The 25,025-nt window shown below is 37.4% G+C and overlaps 1 protein-coding gene across 4 annotated transcripts; it reads right to left on the reverse strand.

The window, feature by feature from the left end:
* Positions 1–24,108, reverse strand: LOC127680014 (cytochrome P450 2J5). Of its 4 annotated transcripts, XM_052175576.1 has the most exons (10): positions 23,899–24,108; positions 23,216–23,378; positions 21,148–21,297; positions 20,460–20,620; positions 11,945–12,121; positions 10,615–10,637; positions 8,431–8,549; positions 6,868–7,055; positions 4,540–4,678; positions 1–179 (listed from the first exon to the last, which is right to left on the reverse strand). In XM_052175576.1, the coding sequence occupies exons 1-10, from the start codon at positions 24,106–24,108 to the stop codon at positions 1–3; spliced, it is 1,509 nt and encodes a 502-aa protein (XP_052031536.1). The 4 variants fall into 4 exon arrangements, with proteins under 4 accessions (XP_052031536.1, XP_052031537.1, XP_052031538.1 ...); XM_052175577.1 differs by lacking the exon at positions 10,615–10,637 and having other exon boundaries at positions 8,431–8,569; XM_052175578.1 differs by lacking the exons at positions 4,540–4,678; positions 10,615–10,637 and adding an exon at positions 15,107–15,124 and having other exon boundaries at positions 72–179; positions 8,431–8,569; positions 20,472–20,620.
* Between the last annotated feature and the right edge of the window lie 917 nt (positions 24,109–25,025).

Consider the following 25,025-nt stretch of genomic DNA (forward strand, 5'->3'; position numbering starts at 1 on the left):
TCACAGTCTAGGGACAGCACAGATTCGGTGCTTGACTGGGGAAAGGGTGAGGCCCATTCTGAATTTCAGGCTCAACTTCTCATTGATTGGGGGCTTGAAGGTAAATCTTTGCATAAGGGCAGAGAAGAAAATGAACAGCTCAGATCTAGCCAATTGTTCTCCAAGACAAGCTCTCTTTCCTGTGGGATGAAACAGAAAGTGAATCACTTTCTCTGCTGGTATTAGACTTGCAACATTGGTCTTTTTTATTGATATATTTTTTATTTACATTTCAAAATATTTCCCCTTTTCTGGGTCCCCACTCCCCGCAAGTCCCATAAGCCCTCTTCTGTCCCCCTGTTCTTCCATCCACCCCTTCCCACTTCCCTGTTCTGGAATTCCCCTATACTCTTGCAATGAGTCTTTCAAGAACCAGGGGCCACTCCTCCATTCTTTTTGGACAACATTTAATTTGTGGATTATGTCCTGGGTATTCAAAGTTTCTAGGCTAATATCCACTTATCATTGAGTGCATACCATGATTGATCTTTTGAGACTGGGTTACCTCACTTAGTATGATGTTCTCCAGCTCCATCCATTTGCCTAAGAATTTCATGAATTCATTGTTTCTAATGGCTGACTAGTACTCCATTGTGTAAATATACCACAGTTTTTGTATCCATTCCTCCATTTAAGGACACCTAGGTTCTTTCCAGCTTCTGGCTACTACAAATAGGGCTGCAATGAACATAGTGGAGCAGGTGTCCTTATTGCATGCTGACGAATCCTTGGATATATGCCCAGGAGTGGTATAACAGGGTCCTCAGGAAGTGTCATGCCCAGTTTTCTGAGGAACCACCAGACTGATTTCCAAAGTGGTTGCACCATCTTGCAATCCCACCAGCAGTAGAGGAGTGTTCCTCTTTATCCACATCCTCGCCAACACCTGCTGTCTCCTGAGTTTTTGACCTTAGCCATTCTGACTGGTGTGAGGTGAAATCTCAGGGTTGTTTTGATTTGCATTTCCCTAATGATTAATGATGTTGAACATTTCTTAAGGTGTTTCTCAGCTCTCCGAAGTTCTTCATGTGAAAATTCTTTGTTTAGCTCCGTACCCCAATTTTAATGGGGTTATTTGGTTCTCTGGGTTCTACTTTCTTGAGTTCTTTGTATATATTATATATTAGCCCTCTGTCAGATTTAGGGTTGGTGAAGATCCTTTCCCAGTCTGTTGGTTGACGTTTTGTCCTTTTGACAGTGTCCTTTGCATTACAGAAACTTTGTAGTTTTATGAGGTCCCATTTGTCAATTCTTGATCTTAGAGCATAAGCTATTGGTGTTCTATTCACGAACTTTTCCCCTGTGCTCATGTCCTCCAGGGTCTTCCCCAGTTTCTTTTCTATTAGTTTAAGTGTGTCAGGTTTTGTGGAGTTGAGCTTGGTACAAGGAGATAAGAATGGATCGATGCGGGCCGGGCGGTGGTGGCGCACACCTGTAATCCCAGCACTCTGGGAGGCAGAGGCAGGCGGATTTCTGAGTTCGAGGCCAGCCTGGTCTACAGAGTGAGTTCCAGGACAGCCACGGCTATACAGAGAAACCCTGTCTCAGGAAAAAAAAAAAAAAAGAATGGATCAATGCGCATTCTTCTGCATGCTGACCTCCAATTGAACCAACACCATTTGTTGAAAAGACTATCTTTTTTCCACTGGATGCTTTCAGCTCCTTTGTCGAAGACCAAGTGACCATAGGTGTGTTGGTTCATTTCTTAGTCTTCAATCCTATTCCATTGATCTGCTTGCCTGATATTGTACCAATACCATGCAGTTTTTATCACTATTGCTCTGTAGTAGAGTTTAAAGTCTGGGATACTGAATCCCCCTGAAGTTCTTTTACTGTTGAGAATAGTTTTAGCTATCCTGGGTTTTTTGTTATTCCAGATGAATTTGTTAATTGCTCTTTCTAGCTCTATGAAGAACTGGGTTGGTATTTTTATGGGATTAGCATTGAATCTGTAGATTACCGTTGGCAAGATGGCCATTTTAACTATATTAATCCTGCCAATCCATGAGCATGGAAGATTTTTCCATTTTCTGAGATCTTCTTCGATTTCCTTCTTCAGAGATCTGAAGTTCTTGTCATATAGGTCTTTCACTTGTTTGGTTAGAGTCACCCCAAGATACTTTATGCTGTTTGTAGCTATTGTGAAGGGGGTCATTTCCCTAATTTCTTTCTCAGTCTCCTTATCCTTTGACTATATAAAGTCTACTGATTTGCTTGGGTTGATTTTGTAGCCAGCCACAGATCTATGGGACACAATGAAAGCAGTGCTAAGAGGAAAACTCATAGCTTTGAGTGCCTCCAAAAAGAAATTCAAGAGAGCATACATTAGAAGATTAATGGAACAACTGAAAGCCCTGGAACAAGAAGAAGCTAATTCACCCAGGAGGAAAAGAAGACAGGAAATCATCAAACTCAGGGCTGAAATCAATCAAGTAGAAACCAAGAGAACCATACAAAGAATCAACAAGACCAAAAGATGGTTCTTTGAAAAAAATCAACAAGATAGATAAACCCTTAGCCAGACTAACCAAACGGCACAGAGAAAATATCCAAATCAACAAAATTAGAAATGAAAAAGGAGATATTACAACGGAAACCGAGGAAATTCAAAAAATCATCAGATCCTACTACAAAAACCTGTACTCAACACAACTGGAGAATCTGGAGGAAATGGACATTTTCTTAGACAGATACCAATTACCAAAATTAAACCAGGATCAAATAGATCATCTAAACAGTCCCATAACCCCTAAAGAAATAGAAGGGGTCATAGATAGGCTTCTGACCAAAAAAAAAGCACAGGACCAGATAGTTTCAGTGCAGAATTCTATCAGACCTTCAAAGAAGACTTAACACCAATACTCTTCAAACTTTTCCACCAAATAGAAACAGAAGGAACACTACCCAACTCTTTCTACGAAGCCACTATTACACTGATACCAAAACCACACAAAGATCCAACTAAGAAAGAGAATTTCAGGCTAATTTTCCTTATGAATATCGATGCAAAAATACTAAATAAAATTCTTGCCCACCAAATCCAAGAACACATCAAAACAATCATCCACCATGATCAAGTAGACTTCATCCCAGGGATGCAGGGATGGTTCAATATAAGGAAATCCATAAATGCTATCCACTACATAAACAAACTCAAAGAAAAAAACCACATGATCATTTCATTAGATGCTGAAAAAACATTTGACAAAATTCAGCATCCTTTCATGCTAAAAGTCTTGGTAAGGACAGGAATTCAAGGCCCATATCTAAACATAGTAAAAGCAATATACAGCAAACCGGTAGCCAACATAAAACTAAATGGAGATAAACTTGAAGCAATCCCACTAAAATCAGTGACTAGACAAGGCTGCCCCCTCTCTCCATATCTTTTCAATATAGTTCTTGAAGTCCTAGCTAGAGCAATTAGACAACAGAAGGAAGTCAAAGGGATACAAATTGGAAAGGAAGAAGTCAAACTATCACTATTTGCAGATGATATGATCGTATACTTAAGTGACCCTAAAAACTCTACTAGAGAACTCCTACAGCTGATAAACAACTTCTGCAACATTGTTACGAATGTTATATACTATGGGGACTTTGAAGTTGGACGTAATGTATTTGGCATTATGCTATGGCTATGCAAGAGCTCCATAGACTCACATATTTGAACAAGTATATGAGGCCAGGGAGGTGAATGTGGTGGCTTCCATAAAATTGGCTCATAGGATGTGGAACTATTAGGAGGTGTGATATAGTTGGAATAAGTGTGACCTTGTTGGCATAAGTGTGTTGCTGTGTTGGTGAGCTTTGAGACTTCCTAGTGCTCAATTTCTGCCCAGTGCAGAAGAATGTCTCTCCCTGGCTAGCTTTTGATCAAGATGTAAAACTCTCAGATCCTCCATTACTATATCTGCCTTCATTCTACCATCCTTCCCATCATAATGAATTGAACCTCTGAAACTATAAACCATGCTCAATTAAATATTTGACGTCATAAGAGTTGCTTTGTTTATGGTGTCTCTTTACAGCAATGCCACCCTAAGACATATTATGTTTTTAATAGATTTTAAAAGTGTTGTTAAAACCTATAATAAGAGTTAACTTCTAAAGAAATGTGTGTAAATCAAAACATGATCTATTTAAATCACTGTCTTGTGCATTTGTTGTGTTAAGTAGGGAACCCTTTCTTCTAATTTCATCTAATTTCTCTATTAATACTCACTTCTATTTCTGAGTACTAAGTAGAACATACCTTTAAAATAACTTGGTACTTAAAAAAAACCCTTATAAATATGGTAGGTGATCCACCTTGCTTATTGAGAAGAGGGAGAGTTGAGTCTCTATCCCATATTTTAGGAAATAAAGCCAGAGGAAAATAAAGGTGATCTGAAGCAGGGTCACATGGAGAAGACACAGTTGAAGCAGAGGACTTCAAGGATAAGAGGGCAGAATTGCTAAGGAGGAGATTGCAACTCTTTCCTTCTCATCACAACTCACCCATTGAAAATGGCAGAAAGGATTCTCTCTTCTTAAACTGCCCATTCTCTAAAAAATGTTCTGGATTGAAAACTTCTGGAGTGGCCCACTCTTTGGGATCCCTATGTAGGGCAGTCAAATTGGTCATGATGACGGTTCCCTATAGAAAGGAACAAAGGATCAGTGCTTGATATCTGGAACACACTCAAGTGAGACTGGCTCTCAATCTCCCATGCTGGAGACTCTTGATATTCTAAATGTTTTCACTCTGACCAAGCCACTTCTTAACTGTCATTTGCATTATCCACATATTATTTCCTTTTAATACATGACACATTGCAGTACTTAACTGCCATTTCCTCATCAAAAATGTTATCAGCACATTGAACTACTTTTTTACAGAAAACAACTGCTTACTAGGAAGAGGTTAGTATGTGTATGTTGTCTAGGAAATGACCTGGAAGCATCCAAGGAAAGATATTGAGTCTTGTTGCTCATAATGGTCAGGTCCATGGTTCCATAATATCTACTTCTCGGTTCCTTTCCATACAGTATGAAAGAGACAACACACAATCAGACCACAGTTACTGAAAATTTTATTGATATATCAGAAGGCATGCCTGTCTAGACAGGTATATGTATGATTCCTGTTATGAGACTTTCCCTCATGATGTTCTGTCACTGGGAAACTTGAGCCATTCTTTCTCACTTCCTCCTTAGTGTACTTCCATACTATTCTCTTAGACTCCAGCAATCACCTACTAGGTTTGTACTGTACCTTATTCCTCATTTTTATCATACAGAAAGAACTAGAATGTTTTCTCCTAGGAAGCCTTATGACTTATGAGTAGATATTCCATGTTCTATGTCTCCTCCAATCCCAAATCAAGGTTTTAATGAATTTACTTAATACATTTACTTGATGAAATTTGGCTCAAAAAAAAGAGCTGTAATTCTGAGTATTACATTCTGCACACCTAGTCTTATTTTATATTCATTTGAATCCTATGAAATGAGTAAAGAAGCTTAAGCTATGAATGTTTATGTAATATGCTCACTTAGTTGTAGAAGTCACTGGGTAAAAGTCATAGTTTCCAGCCTCTCGTGAATATAGCAATTTTTATTTCTATATACTCAGGATAGATGTTAGCATTGATACTAAAAGTCTGTGGGAGGAGTTTCAGTTGTTACCTAAAGTTAAATAAACGTATAGAAAAAAATGCAAACAGAATTCGGGTAATCCAGAACTCAATTTCCAGCCATGAGCTTTTCAGTCACAAAGGCATGACTAGAAGTAGCTGCTCCTCTGATTCTAAAGAGAAGGTAGCTGTGCAGTGATGGGTGGATAAGCATGTCTGGGTCTGAAGTGGAGAGTATCTCCAAGAAAAACTATATTCCAAGGTCTTAGATATTTAATCTAGATTCTCAGAGACTGATAATAGACAGCAAGGAATAAAGTTTCACTTATATGTCATAGAACGGGAATGGTGGCCAGAAGAAATGAGTAGTAATGTGATCAGCATTTAGTTTGTGAAAACAGAATTGAAAATAGAAATAAGTTCCTTTAACGTTGAATATCGCAAGTACTATGGGATCATGGGAAAGTTTGAATTCTTGGAATAAGCTTGCTTTTGGATTCCATTTCTTATTGTTTTATAGAAGAAAACTCTTATGAAAACTTAAGATTTTTTTAGGATTCAGCATTCCAATCTAGAAAATGGAAATTGATACTTACTCTGAAAAATTAGGAAGATGTTTTGAAAGAGATAAAAGTCTAAAACATGTTATGATTCCTTGATAAATATTATTCCCGTCCTCACTTTCTTATAATTAATATTTCATATCAGATTTTTTTGTGATAATTTGGGTTAAAATAAAAACTTGGAAATGTGCCCATGGGGACAATGTTAGAAACACTAATCTTACTCTGGGGTTGGTCCATGAGCCTCAAATGTGTTTTATGTATTAAATCCTGTCTTATGAGGACTGTGAAGAAATTTCTAAACTCACCATAGCAGGTCACTAGTCCCAAGACCTCCCCAAATAGACAGTGTCTGACATAGAACTTATGCTACCTAGGTGCTCACATTAGTACAGGATAGTGAGGAGATTGTCTGGGGAAAAGATAGCTAGGTTTTGTTTTAATATCTTTGATCAAAGAATCTTCTGTAATAGCTTCCAACAATACATGTGAAAAATATTTAGATACATGAAGAGTTTTATCAGATATCTCTCTTCCCTGTTGAAATTATTTCTTATGACAAAAATATCCATGACCTTTAAACCTTAGGTTCAGAAGTTGATGCCCAACATGGACTGGGCTATTTGAAGCTGGGAAAATGTAGTTACCTTTGGCAGGTGAAACCCATCAAGCTTGGTGTCAACTGTCACTTCCCTTGGAACATTCAAGGGGATGATGTTGCCCATCCTCTGCACCTCATGGATGACAGCATTGGTGTAGGGCATGGAGTCTCGGTCAGACAAGCTCACCTGCCTCTTGTGGCCAACCACTCTGTCAATCTCCGCCTGTACATTTTCTTAGATAAAACAGGGGTGTCTATTAAGTTTTATTTTAATTTCATGTTTCATCAATTTTTTTACTAAATTAGTTGTTATGGTATCTAAATGAATTGTTAGGCATAATTTGGAAAAAGCCAATGTTCTATGAAATGGAAAGTATACCTATCCTTGTCTACTTAAATCTTCTAAAACTATGAGGAAGAAAAAAGATGGAATGGGACACTCTCCCTCAATCAGTGGCAGTACAAAAACAATGTTCAAACCATAGCAATAGGTACATCAGTGGCAGTGGCTAGGTGGGGAGCATCTCTGTAAATACCAGACACAGTAGAGTATACATTTGTGGGATAATTTATAATTGTATATAAATAGTAATTTGTTTCAATATGACTCAATAGATAGTTTTGGTTCAAACTTCCGAAGTGTCTGACCTAGAATAATTTATTTTAAGAATATTTAAACACAGCACAATTTGGAAAATGTGTTCTGGGAATATTTTACTCAGTCTCTCTCTCTCTCTCTCTCTCTCTCTCTCTCTCTCTCTCTCTCTCACACACACACACACACACACACACACACACACACACACGTGCACACACACACACATGGGCACACAGCTCAAAACAGCAAATTTGAAACTGTTTATACAGTAAAAATGACATATTCAATAAAGACGGTTTCTATAGATTAACTAAGAAAACATGCTCTTGATAAGAGTCTGGGGAAGGATCTCATGCAGCTTGGTAACACATAAGGTTAATGGCACTGGGCTATAAACCAACCATGTAAGCTCCTATCGCTCTGGGTGGAAAACAGTTATAAATCTTTCCTTTTGAGAAAAAAATAGAGTGAGATTAACATTCCTGGCACCATCAGTGCTTATTTTAAGGAGATAGTACCTGGGATGATTCTTCTATATGGGGAGAACTTAAGATACTGTATTACTGTTTGAAAGAAGACAAGATGTTTTGAAATCAAAAAAATGAATAAGGACAGTGCCAAAAAAGGACATGTAGCAAAACTACATAATGTGTGGGGTCAGGCTAGAAGTCAGAGAGATGATATAATGTTCAAAGCCAGGGAGTTGGTACACTATTCAGGGGGAAATTTTGCCAATGCATAATGAGGAAGAAGAAGGAGGAGGAAGGAAGGGGGAGGGGAGAGGGAGGGGAAAGGGAGGAGAAGGGAGAGGGAGAAGGGGAGGGGAGGGAGAGGGAGAAGAAGACCTGGGTCAACACTGTCTTAACAAAACATCTAGAGGATATGTCTGCTCATAAGTTCACATTGCATCATAGCTGTTCCAAATTTTCCCATTCCACCATTGCCATCTTCTGGTTTTATCTGAGACACAGTTTCTAGAAGCATCATTTCACTTTGACCACAACAAACCACCTTGTATTTCTGGGTAGACAGTCATGTAGAGCAGAGCCCATCTCAGTGTTGTGGATGTTGTTTCCGTTCCAGCCAAAAAGAGGTCCAGAGTGCTGCAGATGAGATTTTCTTCATTGAAACTTGTAGTTCTATCTGGGTACTAAAAAAGACAATGTGTATTCATTTATCTAGGTTTTTTGTCTCTACATAGAAGGATTCCACCATGTGAGGTAAAATTAAAAGGAAACAACCATAGAAATAAGATATATCCACTATATGACTCTACAAGGAAATGCAGACATCATAATAGAGCTCCTTTTCCAAGTGCTAATAAAGCTTCCAGTACTCAAGAAAATATAACCAATAACACCACATTATAATTTCTGAGAAGACAGAATATATAGAGAATGTGCCTTTGCTAGACTTTGCTTTTGATATCAACACGATCATATGTTAGCTGCACGACTCAGGGAAAATCACTTTACATTTCCCTTCTGCAAATGCATGTTTTATAAAATGGTAATAAGATACATTCATTGAGAGGACATTTTAAATTTTATGAAGTTTGAAAAACACATAGAAAATAATCAACAATCCAGTTATTTTTGTAAATACCTGAAATAACAAAGTAAATTACAAACAAACCCATCATTATACAAACTTTTATAATTAACACATCTGTTTTCATCTATTATTTCTTGTCAAACCCCATTATTTTTACCATCCTAGAAACTTTAGTTTGTTACCATAGTTTCTCACATTACAAGCCTATGTCTAAACATTATATAACCAGCATTGTCTCCTATAAGAAGACAATGTATTTGCGAATTACTGTGCAAGTAAGATGAAGTAAGAAACAAAAGATGAAATTCACTCTCTGTACACTGCAAGAAGAGGTGTTTAAATTCCTTGAGACATAGATGACAATGTTGATTCAATGCTCTACTTTAGCCAGCAGTTTACTTAACTCAAAACAATATCCAGTTTGACTATATTGCTGGTTTCTGTATAGAAGAATGGATGGTGGTAATAAGAGAAAAGGAAGAAAGCAAAAATCTCATCTAAACCTTAAAGGGTAAGTCCTAGCATACAGCTCAATATTTCATTTGTTACACAGTAGAGACTGAGGTATTCAAGATAACTAGTTTTGAGTATGACTTAAAATAAAATAGAATGCTCAAATTTAATTGCTACTTTTTTGTACAGTTTTTCAGATGTGGACAAGACATAGGAAATACAGAATATAAAGGTAACATTTTGGCATTTTTCAAGGCTGTAAGTCAAATATTATACAACCCTTACCTTTCTTTTTTGAGTTGATGGCACGCCATGTGTATAAAATATTGACCTTATATTTTTTTTATCTCATATAGATGAAACAAGACTAAATAAACAGAATTAAGTCACCTACATCCTAATCTATAGAACATGCCCAAATTAGCTAATTCATGAAAAGAGATATTTGTATATGATGAGTCTAAGCATGGAGGTTGAAGAAACATCTGCAAGTTTAGGTTTAGTTGACAAGAGGTTTTGTATACAGAAATGTATAGGAAATAAGTTTCTATGCTTTGTGAAATGTTTGCTCTTGTGTTATTCAAATGCAGATTTCTCTGCCCTCATATCTTGTTTCAAAATGACACTGTAATGATTATCTAAGAATCTTCGGTGCCAAGTTTGTGTAAACAGTTCTGACCATTTATGCCCTCTGCCTTTCCAGTAAGTGTTGATTACCTAATGGCTGGGTGGAATAGAGAATAGGTTGGGATGTCTGCCAACCAGAAAAAGGAGAAAGGGGAGAGAAGGAGATTCAGATCAGTGAGGCGGATAGAAGATTTGGAGTCATAAGGAAGAAGTCCAGAGACAGATCCTAGAAATACACTTGAAACACAAAGAGCCAGATTAATAATAATAATAATAATAATAACAATAATAATAATCAAATATTATAAGATTGGATTGGGAGGTAGTCAGATTAGCATAGAAAGTAAAGATAGATCATTTAATTTCTCAGGTATTTAGGTGCAGTGTTAAATCTTGGGTTCTTATACAGTTAATGGGGAAACAGCATAAAGTAAAGAAATATAGCTGCCAGATTAATTTATTGTTATATTTATATTGAAGAAAACTCATTTATGTAGATGAGGATTGGAAATGCTAGGAATGCTAAACATGCATACTTGGTGCTTCAAAGGTTGGGGGTGCCTACTTGTCTTCCTCCCAGAATGCTATGAGTGCATGAAGTTTACAGCCTGGTGATCCTTTGCTATCTGTAAGGCTAGATATGCCAAGAATCCCCCAGAATTTATTATTTTCAGTAATACCCTTTCACCCTAAATCCCGAGCATTGCTTTTCAGTCCATTAAGCCCATCCCAATGCGGGCTGTCATTTGTAATTTGGAACAGCCTAAATGACTTCTAAATATAGACCAGGCCAATCCCTTTTCCAGCAGCCAATGTTACCTTAGTCATTCTCTTTAGGGCCTAAATTTTTAAGGCTGTATTTGAGTCAGCAACATCTATCTTCATGAGAGAAAGAAGCCAGATATACTACTTCTATGCACTATAGACTATTATACAGAGGTACTATAGATTATTATACAGATATACTATGGACTATTATAAATGTAAACATGTCTTAAGCTTGGTTATACTCACTGGAGGTTCTGAAAAAAATTCCACAAACTGTGCTGTCCTAAAATATGGCTAAAACAAATGATCTGGCATCATTTTCTAGAAGTTTGAATCAGTCATGGATATCTAAGTTAACCTGAACCAACATTTATTCTTACCTTACTTAGATTGTTTTCCTGCAGGTTATAAAGTATGTATGAAACCAAATAGCTGTTGTATAACATGGGGTACATGAACTATCAGTGAACCATTATATTATTGAACTATTTCTTAAGATCTAAAGGCACCAAATATTCAGAACAACAATCCTATAAGTTTGTGCAAGCCACTATAACATTTAATCCCTGGCTTCCTAAACATGGAAGATACTGATACTTGGAAACATATGGAAGGCAATGTAAAAATAACCCCCAAAAGATAAAATTCCTGTCCATTATTTGTAATCTGAATTGTAGTACTGCACAAGTTAGATACACTCAGGATGATCCCAAAAAGGAAGATCTTCCAAACATATCTCAGCAGAGGGCTATTGCTCCCATATTCAAGGAGACTGATTTAGATATTCTACTCTCCCTTTCAAACACTACAACATATATTGTATCTCATCATTCCAATTCATAAATTGAGTCTATGTTACCCCACTTCAAGAGACTACTTATGGAAGATGAAGAAAATAATGAACAGAACAATGACTGTACTAAATCCTATGACCGTATATATTTAGATGTTTTCTAGAAGCTGGAGGAGCCCTCAAAATCGACTTCCCAGAGCATCTCCTAAAGAGGATAATATATACACACAGTGTTAATGCACTGTAAATACAGGGAATGTTATTGAGTACTTTTGTTATTAAATGGCCAGTTCTTCTGTAAGAAGATGATACAGGCAGCATCTTCCTTACCTTTTGCATTTCCATTAGGAAAGCATCAATGAAGTCTCTTGGCTCATCTGGGTTCCAATCTTTCTGGTGTTTCTTGATTATATGAGAAATAAACAATTTCAGTTCCTCCCAATTTCTGAAAATTTTCTGATGTGGTCCAGGAAGATACTTCATTATACGTGGAAAGGCATTGTAGAGCTGGTTAAAGAAATAAGAAAACCATAGAGATACCTTGGCATCAATTTCCATGATTTAAGTCAGTCTTGTCTTTCCCTCTTTTTTTAATCTCGTTGTAAGACAGTATTTCTATTGAAATAATGTGGTTATTGAATGGACTTTTATTACTATCAGGTGGAAAATGAATAGTATGATATAACATGGTATGGATGTTAATTCTAATGCTTTATGGCTATAACAGCATAATAATTCTCTGATGGTAGTGGTAGTGGTAGTGGTAGTAGTAGTATTAGTACAAGTACTAGTAATTCTTTAATTTTACCTTATTAACCTAATCTCCAGTGAGAGTCCTGGAGGATAATGGAGACTGAGAATCTCCAGTTATACAATGATAGTTGATGATGTTTTGTTTCATTTTTCTAATGTTCAGGTTTCCATAACATGACTGCTGCTCTTGAGTATTCCAAGAAAGAAAAAGGAAAATGTTTACTATTCTCACCTTCTAGCCTCTGTTCCTTTCCTAGAATTTCTTTCTTTAAGCCACACACACACAAAGTCAGCTGAGTCATACACTAAACTCTCTTAAGTTCGCAGACTCTGAATAAATGGGATGAAAGCAAATGGAATTACTGCATTAGGAGCTACTGTGAGTAAGAGGGAAAATATCAGATAACATTGACAACAACAAGAACAATAATAATGTTTTCTTTTCTGGGAATAATATATAGCAATTGGTCACTTTTGTGTAGTGAATGGAATAAAGCTATAAGAATAAATTTTTGAAGACTTAATGTGATAGCAAATGATATTTCCGTGCATTATAAAAATGTCTACTCCTGGGTGAATTAGCTTCTTTTTGTTCCAGGGCTTTCAGTTGTTCTGTTAAGCTCCTAGTGTGTGCTCTCTCCAATTGCCTTTTGGAGGCACTCAAAGCTATGAGTTTTCCTCCACTGCTTTCATTGTGTCCCATAAATTTGGGTATGTTGTGCCTTCAGTTTCGTTAAATTCTAAAAAGTCTTTGATTTCTTTCTTTATTTCTTCCTTGACCAAGGTATCATTGAGTAGAGTATTGTTCAATTTCCATGTGTATTTGGACCTTCTGTTGTTTTTGCTGCTATTAAAGACCACATTTACTCCATAATTATCTTATAGGAGGCATGGAATTATTTCGGATCTTCTTAGATTTGTTGAGGTCTGTCTTTGACCAACTATGTGATTGATTTTGGAGAAGGTACCATGAGGTGCTGAGAAAAAGGTATATTCTTTTGCTTTGGGATGAAAAGTTCTCTCTCTCTCTCTCTCTCTCTCTCTCTCTCTCTCTCTCTCTCTCTCCATATATATATATATATATATATATATATATATATATATATATATATATGTATATATACATATATAATCCAATTGGTCCAAAGCTTCAATTAGTTTCACTGTCTCCTTATTTAGTTTCTGTTTTCCTGATTGGTCCATTGAGGAGAGTGGGGTGTTGAAGTCACCCACAATTATTGTGTTAGGTACAATGTGTGGTTTAGGCTTTAGTAAAGTTTCTTTTATGAATGAGGGTGGATGCTGAAAAAGCATTTGACAAAATTCAGCATCCTTTCATGCTAAAAGTCTTGGAAAGGACAGGAATTCAAGGCCCATATCTAAACGTAGTAAAAGCAATATACAGCAAACCGGCAGCCAACATCAAACTAAATGGAGAGAAACTTGAAGCAATCCCACTAAAATCAGGGACTAGACAAGGCTGCTGCCTCTCTCTATATCTTTTCAATATAGTTCTTGAAGTCCTAGCTAGAGCAATTAGACAACATAAGGAAGTCAGAGGGATACAAATTGGAAAGGAAGAATTAAAACTATCACTATTTGTAGATGATATGATAGTATACTTAGGTGACCTAAAAAACTCTACTAGGAAACTCCTACAGCTGATAAACAACCTCAGCAAAGTGGCTGGTTACAACATCAACTCAAGCAAATCAGTAGCCTTTCTATACTCAAAGGATAAGCAGACTGAGAAAGAAATTAGGGAAATGACACCCTTCACAATAGCCATAAACAGCATAAAGTATATTGGGGTGACTCTAACCAAACAAGTGAAAGACCTATATGACAAGAACTTCAGATCTCTGAAGAAGGAAATCGAAGAAGATCTCAGAAAATGGAAAAATCTTCCATGCTCGTGGATAGGCAGGATTAATATAGTTAAAATGGCCATCTTGCCAAAAGCAATCTACAGATTCAACGCAATCCCCATCAATATCCCAACTCAGTTCTTCATAGAGTTAGAAAGAGCAATTAACAAATTCATCTGGAATAACGAAAAAACCAGGATAGCTAAAACTATTCTCAAGAGTAAAAGAACTGTGAGGGAATAAGTATCCCAGACCTCAAATATTACTACAGAGCAATAGTGATAAAAACTGCATGGTATTAGTACAATGTCAGGCAAGTGGATCAATGAAATAGGATTGAAGACCCAGAAATGAACCACGCACTTATGGTTACTTGATCTTCAACAAAGGAGCTGAAAACATCCAGTGGAAAAAAAGATAGACTTTTCAACAAATGGTGCAGGTTCAAATGGAGGTCAGCATGCAGAAGAATGCGAATTGACCCATTCTTATCTCTTGTACTAAGCTCAACTCCAAGTGGATCAAGGACCTCCATCCACATATAACCTGACACACTGAAACTAAGAGAAAAGAAACTGGGGAAGACCCTTGTGGACATGGACACAGGGGAAAAGTTCCTGAACAGAATACCAATAGCTTATGCTCTAAGAGCAAGAATTGACAAATGGGACCTCATAACATTACAAAGTTTCTGTAAGGCAAAGGACACTGTCAAAAGGAGAAAACGGCAACCAACAGATTGGGAAAAGATCTTCACTAAATTTGACAGAGGGCTAATATCTAATATATACAAAGAACTCAAGAAAGTAGACCCTGAAGAACCAAATAACCCTATTAAAAAGTGAGGTACAGAGCTACAAAGAATTTTCACATGAAGAACTTCAGATGACTGAGAAGCACCTTAAGAAATGTTCAACATCATTAATCATTAGGGAAATGAACATCAAAACAACCCTGAGATTTCACCTCACACCAATCAGAATGGCTAAGGTTAAAAACTCAGGAGACAGCAGGTATTGGCGAGGTTGTGGAGAAAGAGGAACACTTGTCCACTGCTGGTGGGATTGCAAGATAGTACTACCACTTTGGAAATCAGTCTGGGGGTTCCTCAGAAATCTGGGCTTGACACTTCCGGAGGACCCTGCTATAACACTCCTGGGCATATACCCAGAGGATTCCCCAGCATGCAATAAGGACACATGCTCCACTATGTTCATAGCAACACTATTTGTAATAGCCAGAAGCTGGAAAGTACACAGGTGTCCCTCAATGGAGGAATGGATACAAAAAATGTTGTATATTTACACAATGAAGTACTATTCAGCCATTAGAAACAACGAATTCATAAAATTCTTAGACAAATGTATGGAGCTGGAGAACATCATACTAAGTGAGGCAACCCATTCTCAAAAGATCAATCATGGTATACACTCATTGATAATTGGATATTAGCCTAGAAACTTGGAATACCCAAGACATAATCCATATATTAAATGATGTCCAAGAGGAACAGAGGAGTGGCCCCTGGTTCTGGAAGGACTCAGTGCAGCAGTATAGAGGAATACCAGAACAGGGAAGTGGGAAGGGGTGGATGAGGATTAGGGGGAGGGAAGGGAGCTTATGGATTTTTTGGGGAGTGGGGAGCCAGAAAAGGGGAAAGCATTTGAAATGTAAATAAAAATATATCGAATACATCAAAAAATAAATAAAAAATAAAAATGTCTAAAATTAGAGAAAATGACATGACATGAAATGTAACCAATAAAGGCAAAAAAAAATCCTGTGAGAAATCAATATTACTATTTTAGCAGATTTTCATAAAAGCAAAATAAATAGTTATGTGAATAAAATACAGTGAAGATCAGACTGAATAAAAAGCTGATATGGAAATTTTAGTGTTTTAAACAGATGCATTTCAAATATAAATTTGCTGCCCACGTAGCACAGTAAAAATAAAAAAATCAATGCATATGTCAACTCTAGTCAGAGAAAAAGATGTCTTCTGTTTGCAGTAGATAGTGATTAACACAAACACCAACTGGCCAAGATGTAAAGAATAATGAGATAATAAGAATGCTCAGGCCTAAAAAAAGATAGCCATATCACAACTTCTCCTCTGTAGGCTCAGGATTCATTGAAGCAGAGGAAGAAGAAAATATGCAAGAGGCAGAGAAAGCAGGTGATTTCAAGGAAGTACTGTTCCTCAGACTCAAGAAGACAACTGCATGTAGGAACTCACATGCAGGTTAGGCTGGTGGTTAGGATAGCATGCCTAAGTGCTGTGTAGATACAAGCTAGACCAAATGCAATCATGAAGAATGGAGATATGCAGCAAAAACTACTATCACCATATCAGAAGACCTGCTAGCAATTGATAAACAAAGAAGCAATAACAACAAAAGAATGCCCAAATGGGTCAATGTAGAAAAGTAGTATGGGAAGGAGCTGGGAAAAGGGGTGGATATGATGAAAGTACATTGTAAGGAAGATTCAGAGAACTAATAATAAATGTAAACAGAAACAAAAAGACACAGAATTCAAATTCAAAAGACTAGAAAGCTCAGCAGAAATCCAAGGAAGAGAATTATTTATATCCACATGAAATAAATTGCTCCTTAGGAAAGAAACTATTACTAGAAATTAGGACCACTAAGAAGAAATACATTTATATTTGTCTGGTATTTTTGTTGTAAGTAATATAGAGTAAATTCACAGAGATAAAAATGGCAGTAATTAAACCTCACTATTTGTAAGAAATTTGAGAACACAGTATACTCTGGCCAGAACCATAAAGCAAGAGAAAAAAATCTAATGGAATTAGAATTAGAAATAAGGGGCTGGTAGATTTGTTGATAAAGTACTTGTTGCATAGTCATAAGAACCTGAGTTCAGATTCCTGACACTCTCAAAAACTGACAAGTGTGGCAGTGTGTGCCCCCATGCTGGGTATGCTGGAAAGGCAAATGAGTGGACCCCTGAATTCTGCTGACTAGCTATACTAGTGGACTTGATAAGCTGCAGATTCACTACTAAACCCTGCATAAAAAGTACTATGGGGAGTGTCTAAGGAATAAATTGCAAATAGTTCTCCACACTCTGTCCTTAGATGAATCTATGTGTAACTTCACACACACAAACACACACACACACACACATACACACATACACACACACACACACACACACAAGGATATGTACGCACAAACACAGACAGGCCTACACATATGCAAAAACAAATTGAATGTGATGAAAGTTAAAATTATTTACATACATTATGTTTAGCTATGAAATCACTCATATAGTACATACAACATGTAATTTCCAAAGTAGATCACAACAACATCATTAAGCAAAAGTCAATTTCAAAGAAATAATAAGAGCTGGAACATCATAAATTTAAATCTTCCAAAGGATTTTTTGCAGGTTTGTGTGATAAATTCTTTTCTTTGTCGGTTTAAATCAAGAGAAAAATTATATGTGCATTCCTGTATGAGTTATGTGCATTTCTAAATGTGCATGTGTGTGCTTTGCAATTTTATACATGTACATGCACATATTTGTGTGTATGTGTTTGTAAACATAAATACATGTGTATGTGTGTCTTTAGGTACACTCATGGGTTTAGAAGGTTGTTTGTGTGTGTGTGTGTGTGTGTGTGTGTGTGTGTGTGTGTGTGTGACAGCATCTGTGTTAGTTCATGGTCTTTTCAGGGTGTCAAATTTTACTTGGCTTTTAAAATGCTAACACACACACACACACACACACACACATCCATGCATGACACCTTTCAAAGCTCAAGTTTCTTCTTTCCTTTGTGCCTTTTATGAAATATATTTTTCTAGCTAATTCATTTTCTGATCTTGATAGTTTTCTTGGTCTGCATTTATGAACTTCAAAGTTTCTGCTTTTACAAATCATTAGAGCTGGAAGGTGTTTAGATAATATGTACTCCTACTTCCTACACTAACATGAGAAAAAGACAGACCGAAAGGTGACCCACAAGATTATGTTCTAGAAACACTTTAACATAGACACTTTTTCTACATCAAGCATCATGGGATGAAAGTGTAATGCAGTCATGTATTTATGAACGTTTATGCTTGGGCTTCAACTCTTGGGATTCTAAGCCTCTCTGGATCACCTCTGGACACTATGATTTAAAGTCCTGCAGTTCTGGAGTGGAGATTTCTGTGGGATAAAGCTTGAGGAACACTGGGAAAGAAGCCTGGGGACTCTTCCTTTCTAAAATCAAAGTGTGGATGTTTATTCTCTTGATTCACGCAAGCAAAATAATTTCTCTCCTGATTGCTTTGTGCTTTGTATGCCAAGCAGTAATATTTGCATCTTTATACAGCATTCCAGGTTAATTTTCACAACAGTCACGTTTACTAAGTAAAAATTTCTTATTTTAATAAAACTAAGACATACAACTGAAGTCCTCTTTATCAATTAGAAGCAGACGAATATAAACCTGATTATAACAAGTAGTGGATCAAAAGGAATCAACTTATGTTAAATAATGTCAGCTATAATAGTTTTAAATATAAAAGGCACACCATTTGTATTTGTTTTGTTTTTCATTTAAATATTAATATAAATAAAATGAGTTCTTCCTTGGATATATATATATATATTTCAATTAATAAATATCTTTTTAAAAGGTAACTGATTTTAGTATATACATATTAACCTTTGAGTGTTTCTTAGCAGGTAGAGGGTGGGGTGCACTCTGAACAAAGTATCAATGATGCTTTGTAGGCATAAAGGTGATGGGAAGGAAAGCCAATTTAAAATAAACATTTTACAAAGTAGAAAAAAGAGAAACATTTGATATATTATTCCCTATTATTGAGAATCCTAAAGTCAATTGAATATTTTCAAGAATTTGTATTGAATTTACATTTAAAAAATATATCTGATAGGAAACAGGGCCCTGGGGTCATGAGAGTAGGAGAGCACTTGAGAGAGAGGGCCCTCCATCTTGACTGAGCAGCACAGTTAAGCTGACCTTGGTGGCAGGGGGCAGATGAGCTGGACCGAAGCATGTGATCATGGGAGAGGTGGCCTCACAATTTGTTTACTACAAGGGCAGCTTGGACAAGGGAGAGATGCCTTCCACCATCCTTGCCCCTTGTCATCTACTGCAGGCAAAAAAAGCTGGCCCTGTCTCGTTTCTGCTGTGTGGTGATACAGATGAAAAAGATATGCTTTCTTCCTCTTTTTTCTCCCTTATCACCTATGATAGGTAAGAGGTCATAGGTGAGAGAATTGGCCATGTTCCTCACTGACAGCAACATTTAGGAAAGAAGGCTCTACACCTTGCCTCTGCAGCACAGTAGAGCTGGCTCTGGATATAGGGTTGGCTAGTGAGCCGGCCTTGAGATCATGAGCATGGGAGAGCTTACCCTGACTCTTGTCTGCTGTGTGGTTGTGCCCAAAACTTGAGATATCTTCCTCCCTTCTCTCAATCCTCATCACTTATGGCAAGCAGGAGAGTTGGCCCAAGGGTCATGATTTTAGTAGGAGCCTGGCCATGACCCTTATCAGCTGTAGGACTCAGGAAAACAGGCACTGAGCCTCTACTGAGCGTGAGGGTAGAGCTTGCCCTGGTTGGGGCAGGGGTACATCAGTCCTGAGGGCATGAAAACAGAGGAGCTGGTGAGATGACCACCTCAGATATCTCTCAGGCCCAGATCAAGAGATTTGAATTAGCTCTTCCCAACTTCTACCCCACAGATAAACTATTGAAGTGCATGAAGGGGTCAGTCCTACAGATACAGACCTACAGATTCCCCATGACACGGGGCAACAACAAGGTATTCAACAGGAGTTGAAATGATGTTTCAGTATTGACAGAGTAGCAATAGCCAGAGGCTTTGTACCAGAACAAAAAAAAAATCATTGCAACTAACATTTGCAAGTAAAGATGTATGGACAAAAGGGTATACCATGGGACACACTGTGATTCAACTATTGCCGCTACAACAAGACTTTTTTTCCTCCATTGTGGAGGAGGTTATGGAGTGGAAGGCAGTCACAAGGGGGAGATAAGTGAGATTGAAGTGTATGATGTGAAATTAACAACAACAACAAAAAAAATAAAACTTTAAAGTTAAAATTATATCTTATGTTTTTAAAAAGCAAACATAAATGAAGACACTATGATCAGTAGTAACACACTCCAGATCCTCAACCAAGTTAGGAGAAGTGGTAATTGTACTTACCTGGCCTGCTACTGAACCCTGCAAATGCATAGCCTCATCCAGCAACTTCAGCAGTTCCTGAAACTGGCAGTCCTCATACTCAAAGCGCTCCCCAAAGGTAACAGAGCAAATGATATTGGAAACAGCATTGTTGATCTTCAAGTGAGGATCCAAAGGTTGTCCTGGAGGTGAGGAAAGGGGAAAAAGTGTCTTTCAAAATTACGTGTTTCTATTTTCTATAAATTTGACTCTATGTGATATATAGCATAATGGAGTACAAAGCCTCAAGCAAATACCATAATGATTCACTTCATTGTCAACTGGTCTGGACTTAGAATCACTATAGAAACAAACCTACATATCTGTGAGGACTATTCCATAAAAGTTTATCTGAAGCATGGGAAAGTCACCCAAATGTGGACTGTGGCATCTCATAGGGTCCCAGATTAAATCAAAATGAGAAAGAGAGCTAACATCAGTACCTCTATGAGCACTGACTGTATGTTTAGTGTGATCCACGATGTTTTACTCCTACCTCCAGAACTTCCCTGCCAAAATGGACTGTAAGGGTACTTAAAGTTTGTTCAACATAAAGTTTTCACTTATTAATTTGCTTTTGTAAAGTGTTTTGTCAGAACAACAGAAAAGGAGTTAAGAACAAATAAATATCTCTTTGTGGCATCCAAGACACGCCCTGTGAAATGCTTACCTCCCTCCTCTCCTATGGCTTCCACAAGGTGATAGGCCTCCTCTTGCATGCGCTGCTCTAAGCTCTTCTTTCCTAACCCAAAGTTCCTCAGTGTCATCAGGGCAAATCTCCTTTGTTCCTTCCATGTCTGCCCATTAGATCCAATCAATCCTACAAAATGGAAATTCAATGTAACAATAGTGTAATTCTATTGTATAAATATGCAGCAAATACTAGAGACATGAGAATTTAGGTATGCAAAAAATCCCCAACAAAGGACATAATTGTCAATATTACTGACATCTTAGAGTGTCAAGAACTTCAATAAAGGTTCTCTATGTAATTTAAAACAGAAACTCCATGAGGTTGTGAGCACCAGCATGGTCGATTTTTTAATGGATGTTCTGGTTAGATTTTATTGTTACTCACAAGAAAGGAGCTACAATTGGAGAATTTTCTAAAGCAGATTGGCCTTTAGTCATGTCTATAAAAAAACTTTACTGAGTGGTGAAAATGTGTGAGGGCCCTGCCTCCAGGCCAACATGGGTGGTACCATTTCTGGGTACCATGGGCCTGTGGTATATAAGAAAGCTATCGGAATAAGAGCCAGTGTGCTAGGTAGTAAGCACTGTTCTTCCATGTTTTCTACTTCAGTATCTGCTTCAGTTCTTGTCCTGACTCATCTCAGTAATAAGCTATAATTCAAAAGCATGTTCTGAAAATTTTCCTTTCTTTTTTCAAATACTTTTGATCATGGTGCTTTTCTAAACAATAGAAAGTAAACTATATCAGCCAGTGGCCAAATAAGTATGCAAATCTCAGGGGGGTCGTGATACTAAAGCCACAGCTTTGTCAAGAGTCTCATAACTCTAAGTAATGATTTGTGGATTTATGTTACACTAGACACCATTAGACACCAGGAATACATTGAAGTATATACTCCTACTTTACAGGAGAAAGTCTATACAAGGACAACTTTAAATTTTATATAAATTATTTTAGAAGGTAAGAAGGATGAATATTTGAAACAAAAGAACAGAGAAAGAGAAGGCAAAAGATGTAGGTATCTCCTCAGACAATCCTTTAAAGGCCAAAGTGATACCTGTATCTCTTACCCTCTCCCTCTCCCCTCCCACTATCCCTCCCCCTCCCTCTCTACCTCTTTCTCTCTCTATCCCTTCCTTCCTTCCTTCCTCACTCCCTACTTTTCTCCTTCCCTCTCTGTGTTTGTTTACTTCTAGAATGCTTTTCAATATTCTTCAATGTCAGTGTGACCTCTGCTATCAAAGTAAAAGACCATTCCTATCATCAGATTCAGAAAGACCATTCAACCTTATCCTACCTGACCCTTCAGTAACTTAGACTTCTCTTATGGACCAATATTTATATATATTCTTCCTTTTTTCTTTATAGCAAATAGTAATAAATTTAAACATTATATTCTAACTTTTTTTCTAATGAACTCAGCTATATTAAGAAGCTATTTAAACACTTTCCCTGTGCCAATTCTACATATTGCAGTGCACTTCTTACAGTTAGACTGGCCAGTCTAAAACAATTGACCGTCTTGTACAGTTTCCACTTTTTCTATCAAGTACCTTTTATGCATGTATTCCCCCTTCCCTGTCTCCCCTCCATGAACTCCCTACACAATTTCTTTTCCTTTTTCCTCTAAGAAGGTGCTCCCCCACCCACTCCCTACCATATCTTGAAATACTGGAAATCTTCAACATGAGGTTGAAAACCTCTACTTTCATCCATCTTCATTTTTGAGCATGGTAAACTCTTACAATCTTCAAAAGTATCTGTTGATACTCTCTAGATCTACCTTAAACTAAAACAACTGCCTTCTGTGCAAATTGAAGTCATTTCAGGCTGCACTCCATGCTCTTGTTTATTACCTTTCCACTCACAATTCCACATAGAAGCCAACAACACCTGGCTCTCCACCAGGAAATGCAGGCAGCCTCCATTAAAATCACAGTGTTTCACAATGGAGTTTCTTACCAATCCTCATACACCTGTGGCAAGGCCAGTGTAACATGCCATGAAAATATAAAGTACACGTCACTGGGGTCAAGAAACTTACCATTATTACCGGTGATTCGTTCTCTCACAGGACTCAGAAAGCGATTCACAAAATTTTGATCGAGGTGGGTAAACATTTTTTTGATTAATGGCAGTCCTGATACAACCACCACTGATGATCTGCCCAGCTCCAGACTAAATACATTACCATATTTCTTCACAAACTGAAAAATATTTCAATAGTCAATTGTGAGTGCCCATGTCTGAGGATCCAGGGATGTCAGACATATGCACCGTTAGTGGACTTATTTGAAGTTCTATAAGTTTTTGTGAGGAGAGATAAAAATTATCTGTAGAAAGCATACCTCCACCATACAAATAAAGTAATTAAACATAAAAAAGATGTAAACTCAAAGTGATTTCTTTTGACCTAAGTTCTTTAAGAAACAGTAGACCAAATAAAATACAAAAGATTAAAAGAACAAGCAAAAACTCTACCATTCCAGAGCAGTATGTCAGGTTTACAAAACAGGTACTATTTTCAGGGTGCCAACATTGGAAAGAAATAATAATTGAGTCTATTGAGTGGAAGAAACAGAAGCTAAAGTGAGTTTAGCAGGTTCATTGAACAAGTTTTAGAGTCCTGTACTCCTGTCCTCCTTTCTGAGACCTTGGAGTATCCGTAACCCTGAAATTTTAGATTAGTGTCGGAATATATACAATACACCCTCAGCCCTGTCTTACCTGCTGAAGCACTAAGTGTCTTTGCTCAAAGTCTATTTGAAAGAAGTTGCCCATGAAGGGCAGACGCCATGGCCCTGGTGGGTAGTTTTTGGGGTGCCGACTTCTGAGCATGTTAACCAGGAACAGGAAAGTGACAGCAGCCAGTAGCAAAGTCCTGAGATGGAGGGCTGCCCAGAAAGAAGTCACCAGGGAGCTCAAAGAGGCAATCATATTTGGTATCCTAGCACCTTCCTCTGTAGAAAAGAAAATAAGGAACAGTAGGACTTCTGTGATGGGGTTACAGTGGGTATCCTCTCCCCTTCCTGCTCCTTGATGCTCCTCCCACTACAAGCCCTGCTGTGGCTTGGTATACTCACTGTTGGGTGAAGCAGCCTGATATTTATTTCTAGAAATGATCCATAGTTGAAAGAGTTGAAATAGACCAAGCTGAGGGAAATTGCTTACATCCTTATAAAGAACTGTTTTGGATGGCAGGGAGACTCCTAGGTTTATGATCTTCAGAGTCAGACCTGAGTCAAACTATTTTCACAGTCTTTGATCTGCTGTTTTCCAGTCAGCCTTTCACCCAGTGACCATAACCTATCTGGTAAACAGTCATTTCTGCTGAGTTTTTCAGGGCATTCATCTCTTTACATAAGCTCTGTAAATTTTAGGAAGATGGAGTTTGTATTAAGTTATGTGGGAGATGGTTTTTTATTGAGTGAATTATTTTTTGACAGTTCTTCATATATAAATTATACATGTATGGCTTACTCTCACACTCTTCTCTTTACCTTTGACCCCCATCAACATTCCCTTTTCTTTTTGTTTTGGGGGTTTTTGTTTTGCTTTGTTTTAGTTTTTGTTTTTCTATGTTCATGGCATACCATTTTGTTTGTTACCCACTGAGTTTAATCAGAGTTGCCTGTGTGAACATGGGTATGTAAATATTCAACAGAACATGAATGGACCACCAATGAGCTCACATCTGAAGTTAATAATGTTTGCATTTCCTAGCATCTATCAGTAGGCAATATTTAAATAGGGAGAGATAAAGCCTCTTCAGCCCTTCTCCTATCCATGATTAGATATTGTTAGATATAGTCCTATGCAAACCCAATAAACCAGGCAAACACAGATACTATGAG

This window comes from Apodemus sylvaticus, chromosome 3 (genome assembly GCF_947179515.1).
Source record: "Apodemus sylvaticus chromosome 3, mApoSyl1.1, whole genome shotgun sequence".
NCBI classification, from domain to species: domain Eukaryota; kingdom Metazoa; phylum Chordata; class Mammalia; order Rodentia; family Muridae; genus Apodemus; species Apodemus sylvaticus.

What these genes read in the sequence shown, in the direction of transcription:
- LOC127680014 (XM_052175576.1), bottom strand. Translation starts at nt 24,108, where the DNA reads ATGATTGCCTCTTTGAGCTCCCTGGTGACTTCTTTCTGGGCAGCCCTC. An exon ending in AGCCATAGGAGAGGAGGGAG is followed by an intron (nt 20,621 to 21,147) that starts GTAAGCATTTCA and finishes CCTCACCTCCAG; the next exon opens with GACAACCTTTGGATCCTCAC. An exon ending in TCCTAATGGAAATGCAAAAG is followed by an intron (nt 10,638 to 11,944) that starts GTAAGGAAGATG and finishes ATGCACTCATAG; the next exon opens with CATTCTGGGAGGAAGACAAG.